Source organism: Ursus americanus, chromosome 3, assembly GCF_024610735.1.
Source record: "Ursus americanus isolate L20-20 chromosome 3, mUrsAme1.1.p, whole genome shotgun sequence".
Lineage (NCBI taxonomy): Eukaryota > Metazoa > Chordata > Mammalia > Carnivora > Ursidae > Ursus > Ursus americanus.
Window position 1 is genome coordinate 6,072,670 of NC_142129.1, and position 20,217 is coordinate 6,092,886.

A 20,217-nucleotide genomic window follows, 5' to 3' on the forward strand; every position below is an offset into this window, starting at 1 on the left:
TCGGGGGTGAGACCAGGAATTAAAATATTGTAACGAGTTTCCAGGTACTGCTGATGCTGCTTGTCTGGGGGCCGAACTTTGAGAACCACTCTCCTGGGACATGTTTTGTAGAGTGGTCTGAGGCTCCTTTGCTGCGACCCGCACCTCAACACTTGGAGCCAGTGGTGCTTGTTAAAATGCAGATTACCAGGCCCCAACCTATTGATTTCATCTGGTGGGGTGGGAGAGATGCAGAAATGGTCAGGAGTCCGCATTTTCACACTGAGGTTTGTGAACCACAATTTCTGGGTGGGATACAGGAAGTTGTGTTATTTTATCTGTCCACGGCCTTAATTTTTGTTAGCATGATCTAATTTACTTCCCAGCCAGGGCTCTGCATGATCTATCCGAACTCAACTAGCACTCGCAGCCTTTGTCCACCAGGCACACCGGTGGCCAACTGCACTGGTTCGGATTCATTACACCACCTCAGCAGCCGTCCCTGTGGGGAGACCTACACAGCCATGATTTTTCAGTGCTGATTACAGCTAAGACTATGTAAAACAAAAAACAGTCCCAGATGGTGTCTAAACCCCCAAGGAGCTCACGATCTAATGGGGAAGCCGACAATGGCTAGAGAACACGACAGGGCATAAATCAGATGCTCAATTGTGACTTGTTAGGATACACAGAAGGATTCAGAAGGGGGGAAAGTTTCTTGTGAGTAGCTCTCCAGAAAGGCAGGATTGGTGCTCCAACTTGAAAGATGATTAGGACCTCAGATGACCCTGAAGTCCAAGAGCTGCCCCGGGCAGACGGAACGGTGGGAGTGAATGTGAGCTGAGAAGCTGCGGCCGAGCCCTTGGTGGCGAGGCTGGAGTCAGGCTCGGACTCCCACCCTGAGGGGCCTGGCTTTGTTGCTTTTTCTGCTCTGAGTATCCAGAGACGGGTAAGGGGGAGAATAGCCTCGAGAATGAGCTGCTGGGACGATGGGTACAGAGATGAACACTCCTGCTCCTTCAGCCAAGGGAGATCCTGGGTATGTTCCTCCCGATTCCCTTTCAAGTCCCCCAGGGTCTTACTTGAGGTGCGAAATAAGGCTTCAGAACTGGGAGAATCAAAGGCTATTCAGCTTGCCTGTTCGCAACCCCCTCAAAAAGCCAATTTCAAAAACTTCAAGAATGCTTAAAAAGCTCACTATATATACATTTCTACAAAGGCCTAAAATTAGCAGCACTTTCTTTTGGATTAAGAATTCCCTCCTGGTCCTCTTGAACCTTAGCGCGCAAGCTGTAGCCGGCTGTTGGGGAAGCGGATGAAGAGGTGAGATTAGTGAGGTGTTGGCTGCTCAGGCTTGCTTCCACCCACTGACAGATGATGCTGGTCTTCACTACGCTCCCCCACCTCTTCCTGACTGGGAAAACCCTCTCCTCCCCCCCCCCCCCCGCCCATATTTCTCACGTTGCTCCAGGTTTCTTTAATCACACAGCACTTAAGAACCTGAAATATCATTCACACGTAGGTGCAAAGTGAGAACTATTCCATTGAACAGCTGCCTCTTCCCTTTGCAGCGAACTTGCACAGGGAACCCGCCTCACCTGCTTTCGTGGAAAGCATCCAGCGTCCCTCTGCTCTGGCTCCTCCAGTCTGCCCAAAACCTTCCCCGGGGGGCCCTTCCAGCCCGTGGTTTCCCGCTGCCTGCATCTGGTCTAGGCTCGGGTTCTGCTCCACTTCTGCCATCCGTCCCAGCCTCATGTACTCAGCACGCATTGATTCCACTCTGCTTTTCCCACGGATTGTCCTTCTGTCATTCTCCCCAGTTAAACTGTACCCCTCCTACAAGACCAGCGTCACATCCCCATTCCTTCCATGAAGCTATCTCTGGCTACCGTAGCCTTCACTGGTTTTTCTTTTTTAAGATTTTATTGTATTATTTGAGAGAGAGAGAGAGAGAATGAGCAGTGGGGAGGGGCAGAGGGAGAGAGAGAGAGAGAAGCAGACTCCCTGCTCAGCAGGGAACCCGAAGCAGGGCTGGATCCCAGGACCTGGAGATCATGACCACGGCTGAAGGCAGACACTTAACCGACAGAGCCACTCAGGCGCCCCAGCCCTCACTAGTTTTTCTTTTCTGAACTCTCTTCGCTATGCCCCCTCTTTAGTCCTTCTACTCTTGTCTTTTGTGTGGGCTGGTCTGGCCTCTTCAGCTGTATTGTAGGGCTCTGGGGGTGCGGGGTGGGGGGTGCCTTGTGTTCTTCCTGACACTCCCCTGCATTTCAAGTCATGCTGAGCACAGTGGGTGCAGAGTGATCTCATGGCGTGGTCTGGTGCTGTGTGAACTCTCACAGGTGTGTAGTATTCTGGGAGATGATCGGTTGGCGGAGGGTACGGGGCGGGGGAGGGCTTCTCATTCAGAGACAGGAAATCACTTACGGGAGAGGTGGGAGCCATTAGTTTCTTTCAGGATTAACCCAGAGCGTGTTCTGGAGAGGGAGGGGCCACGCTCCGCCCCTCCCACCCCCTCCATCCCAGGTGCTGGCCCCCAGCCCCACCTGGTGGGCAGCTGACTCCATAAAAGCACCCCAAGGAGCAGGAGGCGGCTGCTGGAGGAGCGGGAGGATGAGCGCGGAGCATGGACGGCAGCAGCAGTCGGCGGGCCGAAGGGGCCGTAGTTCCGGCGATAAGAAGTCCAGAAAGCGCAGCCGGCGCAAGGAAACCTACTCAATGTACATCTACAAGGTGCTAAAGCAGGTGAGAGTGGGGAGCTGACGTGCGCGCGCGTGAGTGTGAGCGTGTGTGTGTGTGTGTGTGTGTGTGTGTGTGTGTGTGGAGTGTACTGGCGAAAGAGCCTTGAGAGAGCACTGGACAGAGAGTCCCCCTCTGTTTACTCCTGGCACTGCGGGGGTGGCCTCAGGCACGCTGCCGTGCGCCTCTTGCGGTGGCTCTGCTCGAGCTCAGAGGCCCCTACGACCTCTCGGTACCCGCCGTGCACCTGTGACGAGCTTTAAAGCTCACCACCACAGTCCCGAAGCTTACAGGGCTTTGGGCAGACAAGATGCTTGTGTGGAACGTTAGCTGGGACGTAATCGAAAGACAGGGAAGGCTGTAAGAAAGCGTGGCGCTGAAGCGTGGTCGAATGCCAACATTACGGTACCAACGAGAGGCCCTAGTTAGTGGTGGCTGGAGCCGGGAGCTGTGTGTGTGAGCTGAGGTCTCAGGGAAGGCCTTGCAGCCACACAGCCCTCGGTCACTCAGGGGCTCCGGGATCGGTCTGCTGTGCGGATGAGGACCCTAAGGTCCACGAGGGCTCCGTGCATTGACTGAGTCCTGTGACCTGGCAGCAGTGGGGGGCGGGCCCCTGGCTCCTGCTCGTCCCACCTCTTCACGCACGGGTGCTGTGGCTGCTCTCTGCTCGTGCAGCCTGCCAGGCACCTACGAGAAGCACCTACTCCTGGCACTTGCACACTGACAAATGTTTGGGGGCATCAGCGGGCACCCAACAACAGTGTGTCAAGGATACAAGGCAGCCTGGCCTCCAAGCCTCTGCCCCGCTCAGCAGAACCAGGGCCAGGGGCCGGCAGAACAGCTCCCTGGCCTGCCCTGAGTCTCTGCGACCCGAGTCTTGCCGCTTTGTTAGAGTAGATTCCAGACACGGAGCCTGGGAATGCTTTCGTGGGGTCAGGTCCGGGGTGGGACAGGGACATTGTAGAGGGCCGTAAGGGCAGCAGCAGAGGACAGACTCCAGTGACCTGAAGAACGTGGGGGTGGGAGGGAGCCCTGGTGAGCCCTGCAGCTCTGCCTAACCTTGGGGCTCAAGAACGGTGAGGCAAGGGTTGGCCCCGGGTTGCACTGGCGAAGGAGAGCTGCTAGGGAGTCACCCACGGACTGTGAAACTCACCGTGACACCCCTCCACCCCAAGGAGAAAACGATGTGATAACATGAGGGGTTTAGGCTCGGATCCCCTGCGCCGCTGACATCGAGAGGCTGTGGGGAGGGCCCGAGTTCCACTTCTGTCTCCACCACTGGCTTGATGTGTGTCATTGGCAGTGGCCCCTCCCACTTCACAGGGAAACACTTCATGTCTGCCCGCTCCCAGGTTCGGACTGTCACCAGGCCCCTATGGCTTGTGTTACTGGAGGTCAGCTAGTTCAAATCTTGTGTGACAGGGGAGGAAATTGAGGCCCAGAGGAAAGTGCCTCACTTGAGGTCATGCGGTGATTCACCGAACGGCCACGTTCCCAGGTGTTCTGACTCCTAGGCTGGTGCTGAGATCGTGTCACATGAGTGTGCCCTCCGGATAATAATCTGGTAATAATTTGCCAAGTTAAGTACGTAAACCCTTGGACCCAGTGGTCCTCCCGCCTCCGGGAACTTCACCACTAGGAGTCCCTTTCTAGCAGTAACGCGACGCAAATACACTAAACGAGGAAAGCAAAGTGCTGTGTAACTGATTGCGTTTGTCAAAGGTTGATGCTTACACGTGCTCACACAAGGCACTTGATAGCCTTACTTTCTACAGTTAGGAAAAACTTCTAGCTTGGATATAGTAGCAAACCCCTATTTCCATGTCTTGGCCTCTGGAGAGAGGCTGGTGAGGGAGTCTTGCGGTCCGGAACCCGGGGCTGGGCCGTCGGGCAGAGCCTCCTCTTAACGGAGTGGTCCCTGCTGCTTCTCCAGGTGCACCCAGACATCGGCATCTCTTCCAAGGCCATGAGCATCATGAACTCGTTTGTGAATGATGTGTTCGAACGGCTGGCTGGCGAGGCTGCCCGGCTGGCCCAGTACTCAGGCCGAACCACACTGACATCCCGGGAAGTCCAGACGGCGGTGCGTCTGCTGCTGCCCGGGGAGCTGGCCAAGCACGCCGTGTCCGAGGGCACCAAGGCCGTCACCAAGTACACCAGCTCCAAGTGACCCGGGGCCGAGCGTTAATAAAGAGTGAACTGCTCCCGCGCACTGTGGTGATTTGAGAAGGGGCGTGTGATGTGGGGCCAAGGGCGTGGTCCCTTTTTATGGCCACAGGGTGGAATGCTACTTACTCATACTTTTTGAATACTGCTTTCTGAGTGTGCCCCGTGAGCAGCGTGTGACAGTGCTTTGTACACACGCAAAGCTCTAACTCGAGCTTTAGTAAGACTTGGGATCTGGATTAGAATCCCCGATAGGCTGTGTGTTCACTCCCTTAGGCCATGGTTTCGTGATGCCTTTCCTGGCAAACTACCATCTTTGTCCTGTGCTGGGCACCGGGGCCACATAGATGTTTTTCTTCAAGATACGAAATGGAAGGCTTTTCAATAACCTGCTGGGATCTATAGGACTTGTTTGCTTTCCCCTATTGTTTTCTTCCCCCTAATTTCAGGACATTGGTAGGAATATTTGAGACCCCTCTCTTTTTCCCAAACTATGTTGAAAAATCTCAAACCCACAGAACAATTGCAAGAAAGTACAATGACGACTTGTATATCCTTCCCCTAGTTTCACCACCTAACATTTGCTCACACTTGCTTTTTCTCTCTCACTCGGCCTCTGCTCTATCTTGTGGGCGTATGACCCACAAATTCCCTCCCAAGCTGTGAGGGGGTGGGGTGAAGGGGTTGCATTCAGTGAACAAGTGCAAAATCCTTTATCTTCCCTTTGCCACTGGACAGTCACAGCTTGTCCCCTTCATGTACGGAATAGGCTCACTGTAACGGGGGCTGACCTCTGGATGCCGTCCTACATCCTTGACACATTTTCTTGGAGGCCAAGCCTAACCCACGTTTTAGTCCCACAGCTAGAAAGGGGGGGGCCCAGGAGATCTGGCCCCTGAGCCCCGGCTCTTCCCCACTGCCACTGAGTTTCATACCGTGCTACGGTGTGACTCAGAGACCCAAGTCAGATCAGTCAGATCGTGGAATTAGCATCTGCATTTTTGATGAGATCTCGGGTAATTTGCATGCACATGAAAGTCACGGAACTCCTCCTCTCTTGCTCCTCTTTGCTGCTCTTCCCTTTCTCTCCCTTTCCTTTGCTCTGTGCCTTATTTATTCATATGTCCCTACTTAACACCGAATCAAAAAGGTCACCCTCAGCTGACCAGAGTCAGGGTTCTGCCGCTATGTTTTGTATTTTCCAAAGAATGGTCTCCTGAGCCTGTAGCCCCGATGGGGTATCCCACAGACAGCTCAGAATGAGCCCCAAAGACCACTGGGTCCCATCTGCTACTCTTTCTAATGTCATTCTTTGCACAGGCACAGTTCACATGAACCATGTGAAGTGCAATCAGACCCCAGGGAAACAGGTGTGCTTGTGCTCATCTCAAGGGGTTGTGACCTCGAGGCCTGAACCCGGACCTTCTGACTGCAACTCCAGTGCCCCTTCCCCCTCACATCACACCTGCCTCCAGGACAGTCATCAGTAAGAGCCAAGGAGGCTGGCTCTGAATGAAGGAGAACAGGGTTCCTCCAGCTGAGAAGTGTGGTTGGAAAAATGAATGCCTTTAGGGCTAACCTTCACCCACAGCCTCACAGCTCTCAGGGTGACTTCAAACAGCAACTCTTTTATTTGATCCTCCAAGAAAAGAAGCCACAGCTGACCCCACCCTCTGCCCTAGCCTTCCAAGGCTTGCTATGGGAACATCCTCTGAGATAAGGGTCCCCAGTCCTGTACCTGCTGCCCCCTCCCCTCACAGCCTTAGAACGTTGAGACAATGGGATGGAACTCTCCAAACTGGGCTGTTCTGGCTTCGGGGGGGGGGGAGGGTGGAGTCAAGGTGGAGCCATAGTTTCTGTGGACTGCATGACCAGCTCAAAAAGGGAACTGTGAGAAGTGGGCCCCATGTCTGAGGGGTGAGTGAGGAGCACGAGTGGAGCCCCAGGGCCGGGGCAGGTGGATGGAAGAAGGGATGATGGGGAGACGGGGTTTCCGGGCTGGGCCAGCCCTGGCTGGGCCCCGGACATTCACACAGCGGCCCCTGGCTGCTCCGGTCTGGGGGCAGCTTTCACTCCTCAGACTTTCCTTGAACTACTGATTCCAGAATCGGGGGAAGGGACCCTTCTCTACACTCCTCCACACCCCCCCTTCCCCCTCACCATTCTAGACCCCTGCAGCATTCCTGGGCTGCACGCTCTCCCGGGAGGGACGGACTGCAGACTCCAAGAGGCCTCTTCCTTCCAGGGAGCCCCTAAGGGCCATGCCTATCCTTCATCCTCCTTGCTAATCCATTGTGGCCTTCCTCCTCCCAGTGACCCCAATGTCCCGTGTGCTCCAGGCCACGACATGTGTTCTCTTCACTGCCACCTCACGCCCCCCCCAGGACCCCTCCTCACCATGAGTAACCTTACTGCACACCTCTGGAACCCCGAGTTCACACTCCTCAAAAGCCTCGGCAGAGCCCATCTTCCCCACCCCCCTTCACTGCCCCACTCCTCCACGGCCCAGATCAACCCAGGCCTGCTGTCCCATCTCCCCTCCCCTCCAGAGCTTACCAACGCCTCTGGGACTCCTCCCACGTGACCCTGCAAGAGCTGCTGGACCAGGAGCAGCCCCTGCTGGAACCCGTGTCCCCCAGGGAGCGGCAGTCCTTCCAGTACAGGCTCTCCTCGATCTACCTGTCCTACCTCGGGCTGATGCGCCGGTTCGACACCCTCTACGACCAGATGGTACAGCCGCAGAAGCGGCGGCTGCTGCGGCGGCTGCTGGACAGCGTGGCGGGCCGCGTGCTGGAGCTCAAGGACGACCTGGTGCGCGCCGACCTGAGCGAATACCACTGCCTGGACCGCGTGCTACAGGACCTCAAGCTCACCCCGGTGCGCGGGCCACGCAGCGGAGCCACGCCCACGGGGGAGGGGGGAGGGGTGGGGGGGCTAGCCCGTGGCCTTGACCTCTCGCGGACACGGAGCCATGCCTCCACCACCTGGGGCAGGAGGGCGGGGAGAGGCTGGAGCTGGTCCTCACCTCCCAAGGACAACCCTGGTGTTGGGACCTCTGCAAGGGAAGGAGGACGGGGCAGATCAGAGGATGGGGTTTGGTCGGGACAAGGGTTTCAGAAGAGGGGGTGCATGCAAGTCGTTGCGGGGATGGCTAGAGAGTCAGACTGGAGGCCCCCCAGGGCTGGGAATACCCACCAACTTCAGGCATTTGGTGAAGACCATTCCCTAGAGGCTTGCTTCTCAACGTGTGGTTCTTGGATCATCAACACCGGTGTTGCTAGGACTTTGCTAGAAATGCAGAATCTCGGACCACAGCTCAAACCCAGTAATCCGCTCCTGCATTTTAACAAGCCCCGAAGGTGATGTGAATGCACCAGTCTCCAGTGGGCCCTAAGGTCACGGTTCACTGCTCCCCATCGGAGGAAATCTCAGAGTTTCCAGACTGGCTGCATCACACTCAGCTGTGGACTTGAAAAAACAAACTAACAAAAGCAGATTCTCCAGCCGCTGGCATTCTGAGGTGGTAGTCTGGGGAGGGCCTAGGAGTCTGCATTGTAAGAGCTTCCCAGTTGATTCGGATGCACAGTCAGGATTGGAGCCACTGCCCATTACTATCATGATCCTCCAGAATTCAGCTCGGTTACATGGTGGGGCAGGGGGATGGAGGGATGAGCTCAGGGGCAGCTGCCCATAACCCATAAATCTCCCACCCCGGGGCTCTAAGATGAGGGAAACCATCACCAGTGTCTATATGAGCAGCTAAAATGGTAGGATCAGCCAGATGGCCCAGATTTTGAGTCCTGACCCTCCTTCCCCCATATTGTCCCAAAGGCAGACCTGGAGGTTCCAATCCCCAAATACTTTCTGCTGGAGCAGTCCACCATTCTGAAGGAGCGCGAGCTGATGCTGGCAGAGATCCTGTCCAGAATGGAGCCAGTGACCGCTAAGGGGGTAAGTCAGGGAGACACCCTCCCAGACTCCTCTCATATACCCCTCCCAGAACAGAGATGCCATCTTCCCGGACACAGAGGAGACTTGCCCTGCCCTTTACCCACCTCAGAGTGCTCTTTGGGTAATCTCTGGCCTGCTTCAAATATGCTCTCGTGCTCCTTGAAACTTTCTGACACCGAGATAGGGGACAGGATTTGGGAACTGAGATGTTTTGGGAGGACCATGTCCCCAGCATGTCCTTTGGTGGATGGTGTCCCAGCTGCTAGCCTGGATACAAGCCCTCTCTCATCCTCTCCGGCTCCTTTGCCCCTGCTGTGGCCAGGGTTTTCCAGAAATGCACCGGACCGAGGCCATAATCTTACTACAAAGGGCTGAGCGGGCCAGGCAAGGCCGGCTCCGAGCCACCTTCATGCGAGAGATTCGGAAAGAGGAGGAGCGGGATCGGAAGATTCGAGAGGACGGTTGGCACAAGTTCAATCAGAATGAAGCAGCTATCACCGTACAGAAGGTAACCCCCCAGCACCCAGGAGGAAAGTCAGAGCTGAGTCACCTCTTCCAGGAAGACTGCCTGGCTCAGCAACTGAGGACAGAGGTGCTGGTGTTTGGATTCTGTTACCCCCATAACCAGATCCTAAACTGGAGACGTAGTCAGTTAATAAGCTTGTATCTTGTGCTACATCTTATAAAAGCCCCAGAAAGAGAAGGATCATTAAAATTAGGGGAGAAAGATCCATAACAAGGTAGCAGAACAGAGTAGATGATCATTCCGGAAACTCGTAAGACTGTTAACGATGAGTCACTAAAATGGATCCTGAGACTCCTGGCAGCTGAGGTAAAAGGAATGGTGAAGAACGAAACAGAGTCTGAGAACTGATGTGACCCAGATGTCCTCAAAGGCTGTGCCATCTGGGTCACCCTTTACCATGGAAATAACATCATCACATCCCATCTGCCCCACTGCAGCAAACCCAGCCCCATCCCTAGGTGTCCCTGGGCCTTCTTACCGTCCCGGTGGTCACCCCTCTCTTCTATTCCGGGTGGCCATTCCGCACCTCTCAGCTCTTGCTGTCCCTGTGTGTGTGTGTGGGGGGGGGGCTCTCTCATCCCTGAGTCCTGCTGACACAGGCCTACTCCGTTTGGTAGCAGTTACCAGCTTGAGGAGGCTGGAGGGGCCCTAGGAAAATTCCAGTGCAGAAAGGGAACCCTTTGCTCCTGCAGCATCATAGGTCCTGAGATCGCTGCCCTGTCCTGTCACAGGACATCCCTTGCCACTTTTTCTTTCCAGAAGTAGGCCCAGAACTGCTGGCGTGGGGCTGGTCTTTCTGTCTCCAATGAACATCTTCTCGCAGCTTCTCTCTCAAGCCCCAATGCCTCAGGAACTGTCTGCTAGCCCGAGAGAGGAAACTTAGAACTCCTTTCCACCAAAGCCCAGAAGCAAACCAACCAACTAACAAATAATAACTCAAGAAGATATATACCCTCCAAATGGGATCGATTTTTAGATTTTTTTAAAAAGATTTTATTTATTTGATGGAGAGAGAGAGCACAAGCAGGAGAGGGAGTGGGAGGTTCCCAGCTGAGCAGGGAGCCCAACATGTGGCTCGATCCCAGGACCCTGGGGTCATGATCTGAGCCGAAGGCAGACGCTTCACCAACTGAGCCACCCAGGTGTCCCTAGATTTTTAGATTTTTAATCAGTGCACGGAGCATGCCCATCTGAGTCCCCTGCACCTGGGTGACTGTACTAATGCCGGGCTGGCCCATGGATGAGGAGCAGCTCCTGCTCCCAGGGCCCGCTAAAGCAAACCCTTCAAGGAGGAAGGTTAGCCCCAAAGAGAGAGCCCCTCTTCTCCCGTAAAAGCCAAAGCAAGTCATTTTGTCCCTGTTGCTAAACATCGAGAATATAGAAATACTGTGGACACAGAGGCTGCTCTCTGAGGCTCTGTTATGGAACAGAACCCACCTGGCCAGTGCCCCCTGCCCAGTGCCCCGCCCCCACCCCACTGGTACTGGGCAGTCCTCGGAGCTGAGAGTGGCCGGAGGCGTGGGAGAAGAGCACTGGGCAAGGAGTCAGGAACCCTGGCCCTGTCTGAGCTCTGCCCAAATGGGCTCTTAGACCCGGGAGAGGCCATGTCCTGTCTCCAGCCTCAGTTTCCTTGGGTCAAAACTGTAGGAATTCATCAGGGGAGCTCCACAGCCCTTACAGGACCGATGTCTACATGCCCGGGGGGGGGGGGGGGGGGGGGAATCAAGTGTGTATTCCAGATGGTGTGGGAATTCTGAGAAGTGAGAGTGGGAGTGCTTCTGGGGGAAGGTGGTATTTGAACTTGACCTCAAAAAGACACAGCAGATTAGAGGGTGGGGATGAGAAGGAGGGTATTCCTAGGGACCCCTGAGGGAGCATAGCCTTGGAGCTGGGCCGCGTGGGTGCCTACCGGCCCCGCCCTGTCCTGGGCTGCTCCTGCTCCGGGTGCCGCTTGCCCACAGGCTGCCCTGGGAGGTGTCCTCCCTGGCACTCCTCCCCCACCTCCCACCCCAGAGCTCCCCTAGCCAGACCTTTCCTTGCGAGTGGCTGCTGCTTCTCCCTGGGGCTGATCACACAAGCCGCATCCCTGCAGAAATGCAGTGGGGGGCGTGTCTCGGCCCATGTGTCCCCCCAGGTGTGGAAGGGTTACCTGCAGAGGAAGCGTACTCAGCAGGACCGGCGAACGGAGATGGAGTTCATTGGCATGGTAAGCCCCCGCCTCACCCCGGACAGGGGCTAGGGCCGGGCTAGTGCATGGGGTCCCTCCCCTCTTTTTTGTCCCTCTGTGCCCCCCATACAGCTCCTCACTGCCCACAACTCCCTCCGCTTGGGACTGTGCTTGGCATGAGTGGAGGGGTTCAGGCCTGGGGATCCTGGTTAAAGGATCCTTCAGGGTTTGAGAAAGAGCGGGAAGGACCAGAAAGCCACCACCAAGCCCCGTCCCTTTGTACCCCTCCCCCTCTAAAACCCTTGGGAGGATCTCACATGTGGGGTGGGACGAGGCATGGTAGCACAGAGCATTCTGGACCTCCTGTTCTTGCCCCTGGCCAGAAGGAGAGGCTGAGTGGGTGCACCCAGAGGAGGGAGGAGACACAAGGCTGGTGGGAGCCCCCCTCCAGGGCTCTTATAGCCTCTGGGAGAACCACAGGGGCCAGGGTGGGATGGGAGCATATCCCTCTCACAGCAGAGTGTTTCAGGCGACAGTCTCCCCACTTGCTCTGAGGGGCCCAGACTGGCTTCTCCTCTGCTATGCAGGGAGTCTAGCCGAGCGTTACCTGGTCTGTGAGCAGGAGTGTGCAGCTAGGGGAGCGGGGGTGGTGAGAGGGGCAGCCCCCAGCGCTTGTGCTGAACAGGCCCCACTCCCCGCATAACCTCTGTCCCCTTCTCTCTGCTGGATCTTACTTCTGGCTAGTCTCTGCTGACTTTGGAAAGAAAGCCGTGGTGGGGATGAGGGGTGTGATCCCTGAGAGGGAGCTTTGCAGCGGGCAGAACCTGTGAAGGCCTCCTGAGAAAGGGAGTTGGGGAGAGGCTGGGCTGGGGCACCGAAGGGGCCAGAGACAAGGGCCGGGGTGGCTATTGCTGGAGGCTTGGGGGCTTCAGAAGGAAGGAAGGATCGGGGGCACAACGTGGGAGTGGAGGTCAGACTTGGGGGTTCAGAGAGCTGGACCCCCAGGAGACAAGAGCAGGCAGAGGGAAGCCAGGGTCGGGCCTTGGAGGGAAGGGGGGGCATGGCATATGGTGGTGGGTGAGGAATGAGCCTGGCCGCCCGGGCCCATCAGCAGTGTGAGCTCAGCGTTTTCAGTAATTGTCTCTGCGCAGAGTGATATTTAAAATACATTTGGGAGCCAATGAGGCGGGAAAGTGGCTGCGAGAGCGGCTGCCAACACGGGCCGCTGGGGCGGGGGTGTGGGTGGGGGCTGGGGCCGGAGGCCCACAGGGGAGGGTGTACTGGGGGGAACGGGCAGGGGGGCCAGCCCAGATGCATCTCGCAAACTCATTATCAGAGTAATTTACACAGGCGAGTTTTGGCTCCAAACACAATTTCTCCTGATGCAGGCATGCCCGTTGTTCCGTGTGGGCGTGTATGCGGGGCCTCACGTGTGCGGGGGTGCTGGGGGAGCAGGGGGGCAGGTGTGTGTCCCTGAGGCCAGGGCCTGGGCCCTCTGTACTCCCACTCCTGAGTCCCTGGGCCTCCTCTCCACTTCCCCAGCTCCCCTCGCCACCAAGCCAGGTGGAGAACGTGGGTGTCTCATATCAAGCCGGCCTTGGGGAAGATATCCGAAGGATCCACCAGATGGAGAAGGAGGAAGAGTTCCAGTTGGCGATGGTGAAGACCCATGATGCTCTCAAAGAGACAGAGGGGCCTGACATGAAGGAGAAATTGAAGGAGCAAATCCGACAGTGGTTTATTGAATGCCAGTCAGTGTCTCCAGCCTCAGCTGACCCAACCTTCAACCCCTCTTTCCGTCCTCCACACCATGTCCCCACACCTGTCTGTTCTCTAGTCCAGACTGGGCCCTTTTCTCCATCCAATCCCATCCCCCTTCCCTTGCTGCTCAAACCCCTGACTTAAACCTGGGGCCCCCAACCCACAGGACCATCGCTGCCCATGACTTCTCGTTTCCCTGGATGGACGAGAAAATGCCAAAACTAGATGGGAAAGCATCCATGGATGCCCCCTGAGGAGTCTCTCCTTTCTAATCTGTAACTCTCTGTTCCTTCCCTCTTGTCCTCTATCCCCCTGGTCCTTTTTCTTTCTTCTTCCTTCTCTCTATTTAACTGTCTATCCGTTTACCCATTCTTCTATCCATCCGTCTACCCATCTATCGTCCATCCATCTGTCCATCCACCCACCTGTTCATCTCTCTGACCATTTTATGTTTACTTAGTGCCCTTACTGGTCGGTTCCCTGATTATCCAGACGAGCCTAGAGGTGGATCCTACCTGATCTTTGCAGACAAGACTCCAGAACAGGTACCCTCTAGGTGGAGACAGGAGACTTTCTGTGGTAGGCGGGGTCTGGGTTTCCAGCCAGTACTGAGTGTAAACTGAGGGGGGCAGTAGGGTGGGGGGAAGGTCAGCCTCAGTGGAGGCCGATGTGGCTGGAGGACATACATGTAGCTAGCAAGACTGCGTGGCGGGGGAGGGGGTGCCTGTGTCTAGAGAAGACATCTTTGGCCAGGGAGAGAAAGCATGTCTGGTGAGACTCCTTGTGGCTCCAAATCCCCACGGGCCAAGAAAGAGTAGCAGCGCTGATCGAAACACCTCTTTCCTGCTGGACCCCAGGGACGTCTCTGGACTCTCGGCTATCTGGACCCCACGAGTGACCCCTGTCCACCCCTGTTTCGGGCCTGGGTTCTGGTCCTGTAGCATCCGGCTGGTCTTCCCTGAAATGCCTTCCATCACTGGTCCCAGGTAAAAATGGAACTGGAGGCACAGATCCAGGAGAGCAAAAAAAAGGACCAAGAGAAAAATAAGGAAAAAGAAAAGGAGAAAAAAGAGGGGAAGCAAAAGAAAGGGAAGAACGAGAAGACCAGGAAGGGGGTAAACACCTTGATGTGGACCAAGTGGGCGGGGGGCACAGAGCCTGAGGAGATGCCCGGTGGGGGGCTGGTCGGAGGAGAGTAGGGGTCAGAGACCATGAGGGGTCGAGATCAAAGGATGTTTCTATTCTAGGAAGCAGACACAATGCTGAAAGTGTGGCCATCCAGATTTATACCCGTGATCCATGCCGGACATGAGGAGTACATGAGTAAGGCGGGAGGGGGCTGGGGAAGAGTGTCCAGGCCTTGGGAGGGCTTGGGGTGACCTTGGGTCCTGGGGAAAGTGGGTCTACGTGCTCTGGGATCGTGCGGCGGCAGTGTGGGTGTGTGGGTGTGCAGGCCGAGGAGAGGATGCCAAAGGGGGACGGAAGCGTGGAGTGCGATTCCCTGGGTGAGGGAGTTGTGCCTTGGGGTCAGGCCTCGGTGGTCTGGGGAGAAGCAGTGCCAGACAGCCCTGTGAGGATGGAGGTCCCAGCCTGGGTCAGGTTCCTGGCCGGGTGTGTGGGTGCCCTGCGACTCTGACCGTCATGCCTCTGCCCGGCTCTCCACGGTTAGGTGTGTGGAAGAGCCAGTATGGGAGTATATACCCGAAACAGAGTTTTGACGCCGAGACGCTCCGGGTGGAGAAGAGGAAGGAAGTAGAGCATGAGATCCGGATACAGGTGAGCGAGCTGGCTCAGGACTCTCCCCCCACCCCCAGGCCTCCACGGCTTCGGGCTCTTCCCCTCCAGCCCCTGGCCTGCCCCTCTTCTCTAGCAGCCTCTATGCGCTGTGTCATTTTAGCTCCAGCTCGGTCCATCTCGGGCTCCATCATCCTCCATCATCCTCTGCGTCTCCCTGATCCCTCTCTCCCCGGGGTCAGAGCAGAGGGGCTCTGAGCCAGGGTCACACCCGCCATCCCGCCCAGCAACCCTTAAAGAGCTCCTGCTGTGCGGCCGCAGGGCCTGCCTTGGGAGCATTAGATCATGTGGACTTTCCAGCAGCCCTGACGGGGGCGCCATGATTTTCCTGAGGTCAGACCACGGGCTGACCTGTCTGCAACTGCTCACGTCACATAGACTTTGAAGGGTGGGTCTGAGGCTTGAACTGAAAGCCAACTGACCCCATCCTGGAGCTTCTCCCCAGGTCGATGCCAGGCAAGGGCACTGGGTGTGGACCGGTGCAGGGAGACAGGGGCAGGGGGAGAAGGGCAAAGCCTGCAGGTCCCAGAAGGGTGTGCCGGAAGGTTGTTGGTGGGCACCCCTGCTGCCTTCCGTGGGCTAGTCTCGCTCTTCTCTGAGGCTGCCCTCCTCCTGTCCACCCCGTCCCAGGCCTCACCCCTCCCACCTGTCCTCTCCAGCCCCTGGCTGCCCCACCGCGCTCCCGCTGTCCCCCCAGGTGGATGAGCTGATGCGTCAAGAGCTGAAGAGCCTGCGCCTGGCCGTGGACAGGGAGGAGGGGAGACCCTTGAAGCATCCGAAGGCAAGATGAGGGGCGACGGCTGGGACACGGACGCGCACACGGCAGGGGACGCAAGGACCAGAGGACGATTGCCCGTATGCTTGTTTCCAACCAGAAAAAGACTGGGAAGAAAGCTGGGAAGAAGAAGAAGGAAAAAGATCTGACCCCAAACAGGTAGCAGACCCTTTACGTTATCGTGGGTGGTGGAGCAAACCCTGGCCCAGGACTGATCAGACTTCCGGTCCTGGTTCTGTAGCTCTGTGACCTGGAGAAAGTCACTTAACCTCTCTGACTCCCTGTCCTCGTTAACCAAGTGCCCACCCTGCCAAACCCACAAGGTAGCTGTGAGGGTCAAATAGAAGCATGAGAAAGTGTTTTGAAAATGGTGGTGCAGAGGAAGATGTGAGTGGGGGATTGTCCTCAGTGCTCCCTCCTTCCCGTCCCCCCTGCAGCCTTGTGCCTTAATCAGCTCTCCCCACCAAAGCCATCTCCCCCTGGAATCCACTCTGGGGCCTTGGGGAACTTGCCAGTGGTCGCTGTCTACTCACTTCTTTGATAAAGTGGGTCTCGAGCACTGGATGTCGTTGCTTTAACGGCCACCCCTTCCGGGAGCGTATACATCCAATGTGATTTCTAGAAAGAGGGTGATATGTTGCCCAAATGACTGGGTTCTGATGGTGGAACTTTGGGCCATGAGTAGACTGAGGGGTCGCAGAGGGCACTGGTCCTTCTCACACCCCACTCAACCCACAGAGCACCCACTGTGGGCAGACGGCCTTCTGGGCTGGTGGGTAGGTGCTGTGCCTTCTGGTGCTGGCTGTCCAGTGGCACTATGGGTATTTTTGACCTCAAGCCTGTAGCACCATGCCACTCATCTCTGCCTCCACGTCCCTTCACCCTTGGGGGCCCTCCTCTGCAGGTCTGTGGACTCTCTGTTTGAAGAGCTCGTTGTCTTTGGCTTTCTAAGGAAGAGCGAGACAGTGGCCTTGAAAGATTACATTGGTGAGACCGCTCCCCAGAGCCTGCTCCCAGGCTGAGGACCGGTGCCCGGCCACAGCCCTCCCCGTGGCTGGCTACCACCCCTGCAGTGAGCCTTTTCCTCACATGGCTCTCTCTTGGCCCTGCCCTGGTGGATGCCACTCACCTGTCCCCCCAGGTGACTACCTCTATCTTGGATCCGTTCTGAATCTGGCCAACAAGTTACCTATGCCTTCCCTGTTTGACATACGACAGAACGTGGCCTTGTATGGGATCCTTCGGCTTGGTGAGATGCCCTGGGGAGCAGGAAGAGCCAACGCTGGCAGGTGGTTCTTGGGGGAACTGGGGTGCGTGTCAGGGTGGCTGAGGTGGGCACGTCCCCTGTGCTATGGACGCATGCTGGACTCCTCCTGCCTTCCGCAGGCCCTGCTGGAGGTCACACCCAGACTGGGCCACCGCAGAAGTCATGTGGACCCTTGATCTACTGAGGAGTCCAATTTTCTGGCCCCTTACCCAACCCAAAGTGATATCCCATAGTCTGTCCCCTTCCCAGAAGACCAGGATTTTTCTGAAGCGGTTGGTCTTAGGCCCTTTAGTTCCATCCCCTTCATCATCCAGAAGTGGAAAGAGATGGTACAGAAAACAGAAGGGTACTGGAAGGGGATGGAAGGCTCCTCCTGACCCTGCATATAACTCTTCATAATCAGACCTGGGAAGCCCTTGGAAGTCCTCTGGGCTGCCTCTCTCAGCATGCCTGCCTAGGGGACAGCTCACACTCTGGGGGACGGCAGTGCAGCCAGGATCTGAACTTCTTCCCACCCAGGCCTGGGCCTTTGGCCTCACCTCACACAGTGGCTTCTAGGCCGGTCCTCTACCAGCCTACTGCCTGCCTCTGGCCCTTGTTTCCTCTCTCAGGCTCCCCAGATATACACTCCATGGCTCCCCTCATCCGCTCCATCCTCCTGGTGGGCCCCTCTGGCATGGGGAAGAAGATGCTGGTCAAGGCCGTGTGCACAGAAACTGGTGCCAACCTGTTTGACCTGTCACCTGGCAACCTGCAGGGCAAATATCCTGGCAAGATGGGGGTGCAGATGATAGTGCATATCGTCTTCAAGGTCTGGGTCCCCCGACTTTGGCACGTCTCATTCTCAGGCTGTGCGCACAGAGCAGGGTGGGCTTTATGCTTAGGTGGTCACCCATCTGCCTATTTGGTGTGATTTCAGGAGCTGGTGAGGTCTCCCTACCAGCCCCTGCTAGGAGCTTGTGGATTCCTGAAGCCCTGGGGATGGGGGACATGGGGGGAAGTGGGGAGCAGAGCAGTTTCTTTTATGGTAGAGATGAGGCTTAATATGCAGCCTCCCCATGCAGGGAGGGTGGGGACTCTGTTCACACGAAGGTGTGGTGGAGGGCCGCAGGCCGAGAGGGGCGGCACGTGGGAAGTGGGGGCCGAAGCTCTAAGGCCAGACCTTGGACCAGGCGGGGAGGTGACCCTTGCCCAGGGACATCTGACATCAGGTTTTTATTCTCTGACCTGTCCAGGTGGCTCGACTCTTACAGCCATCTGTGATCTGGATTGGGAATGCTGAGAAGAATTTCTATAAGAGGGTCCCAAAAGAAGAGAAGGAGGTGCGGGGACTGGGCAGCAGCGGGAGCCATGGCAAGGCTGGCTTGGGCTTGTTCAAGTCAACTCCAAACCTCACCCGCCGTGGGGCCTTGGACAAGTTCCCTGTCCTCCTGCTGCCCTTTCCTTATCCTGGAAGCAGGATTGGCCTGCCCCTGGCCACCTCCCAGTGTCCACGTGAGGCTGAGAGTGGGCATGTGCTCCGAGAGAACTCAGAAGTACATAGAAGCCACGTGTCTCTCCCCCCGCCCCTCCCCAGAGCAGATGGATCCGAAGCGAATAAAGAAGGATCTCACCAAGGCCCTGCGACTGCTGAGCCCAGGAGACCGCGTGATGCTGATAGGGACAACTGACCAGCCGCAGCTGGCGGAGATGAGGGGGCTGTGCCGGACCTACGAACGGATCCTCTTCATGCCGCGGCCCGATTACGCCTCTCGCTACGGTGAGACCCTGTGATGTGGGGACGGCTGGACAAGGGATCCAGGGACCACGCCTGCCGGGGCCTGCTCGCCTTTCTTCCCCTGCCCACTGCTTCTCTGAGAGGGTGCCTCCATGGCAGCGAAGGGCAGCTAGACCAACAGCCCAGGGGCCTGGGTCCTGGCCTGGCTCCGTGCACCAGGCAGGCCACATAAGTCCCCGAGTCTCATTTCCTCCTGTGAAGCGGAGAGGATGATTCTCACCCTCCTGGGAGGAGAGGCACTGATGAACACCGAGCCGCTCTCCAGAAGCGCAGACCTCACTACCACCACTCCCCGCCCTGTGTCCTCCCCTGATGCCTGCAGTGCTCTGGAGGCAGATGATAGAGGCCCGGGGAATCCAGCTGACCCAGAACCTAGACATCAGTGCCCTGGCCAAGGTGTCCGATGGCTACACACCCGGTCACATTCTCCAAGCCATCCACTCAGTGCTGACCGAGCGGCGGGTCCTGCAGCTGTCCAAGCGGCCCCTGGTGGCCTCAGAGTTCCTGGGGCACCTGGCAAAGCTGGGGCCGGTGTACAGGGAGGAGGAGGAGTCCCTGAAGGTGAGGCTTTGGGAGATGGGGGTAGCGGGGAGGCCAGGAGAGAGGGTAACGGGCCAGCACTAACCAGGGAGTCAGGACTCTGAAGCCCCTTGAGACCCCTCCCTCTGCTCCCCCATGGAGTTTAGCTGGGAAGGGGACAAGAAATCACAGGGAAGGGCATGTGGGCTCACCTGGTGCCCTCAAGGGCAGGAGTCTGAAAGTGCCACCTGGATATTAAGAGCCCGTGGTTGGTCCTGGTGCCCACTGACACCCACTTTCCCCACCTCACTCACTGCCCACCAGGGCCCCACGGGTGTCTGGATGGCCGCGGGAGCGCCAGAGAGAGGGCTCGCCCCTGACGTGGCGGACCCCGTGGTCTGGAGTATTGGGTGGGGAGCAAGGGAACCCAGGGCTCTAGCAGGACACCTGAGCCAGGGAAGAGAGGAGAACGGGCGGCTGGTGCTGCAGAGGGCACGGAGGGCATGTCTGTGGAAAGGGGAGGGCGAGGTCGGGGGGCAGAAGCCGGGGGTGGAGCTCATGCCCTCCCACCTCCCCCTCCTCCTCCCACCAGGACTGGTACTTCAAGACTCCACTGGGCAAGAGGAGGGTGAAACTCATCAAGGACCAGGACGCTGAGGAAGCCAAGCTGGCGAAGGAGAAGAAGAAAAGGAACTGATGGTTGAGGCCAGGGTGCCCAAGCTTGGCAGGGGGACGGGGTGGCACCCGGCCAGTGGAGGGCCAGGGGCAGAGGCATAAACATCCACACAGCTCA

General features: G+C 57.2%; 2 protein-coding genes across 2 annotated transcripts; both read left to right on the top strand.

Annotated features, from left to right (window-relative positions):
* Window positions 1-1,440: 1,440 nt before the first annotated feature.
* On the top strand, window positions 1,441-6,241 carry H2BK1 (H2B.K variant histone 1). Its single transcript, XM_087860692.1, has 2 exons — window positions 1,441-2,727; window positions 4,655-6,241. Exons 1-2 carry the CDS (start codon window positions 2,596-2,598, stop codon window positions 4,889-4,891), a joined length of 369 nt encoding a protein of 122 aa, XP_087716818.1. The 5' UTR covers window positions 1,441-2,595; the 3' UTR covers window positions 4,892-6,241.
* Window positions 6,242-7,293: 1,052 nt separating this feature from the next.
* Window positions 7,294-20,151, top strand: DRC11L (dynein regulatory complex subunit 11 like; the record flags this gene model as incomplete). The annotated part of the gene is made up of 18 exons (XM_045793674.2): window positions 7,294-7,764; window positions 8,719-8,838; window positions 9,161-9,346; window positions 11,499-11,570; window positions 13,074-13,282; window positions 13,753-13,837; window positions 14,279-14,407; window positions 14,540-14,615; window positions 14,962-15,068; window positions 15,784-15,867; window positions 15,962-16,020; window positions 16,766-16,848; window positions 17,003-17,110; window positions 17,740-17,939; window positions 18,364-18,450; window positions 18,710-18,887; window positions 19,228-19,466; window positions 20,017-20,151. Coding segments are annotated over 18 exons (2,598 nt in total), but the record flags the coding sequence as incomplete, so codon positions are not given.
* Window positions 20,152-20,217: the final 66 nt, after the last annotated feature.

Bases quoted from the DNA above. Each gene is read 5' to 3' on its own strand.
- H2BK1 (XM_087860692.1), top strand. From the start codon at position 2,596: ATGAGCGCGGAGCATGGACGGCAGCAGCAGTCGGCGGGCCGAAGGGGC. The intron at 2,728-4,654 runs GTGAGAGTGGGG...CTGCTTCTCCAG, and splicing joins TCTACAAGGTGCTAAAGCAG to GTGCACCCAGACATCGGCAT.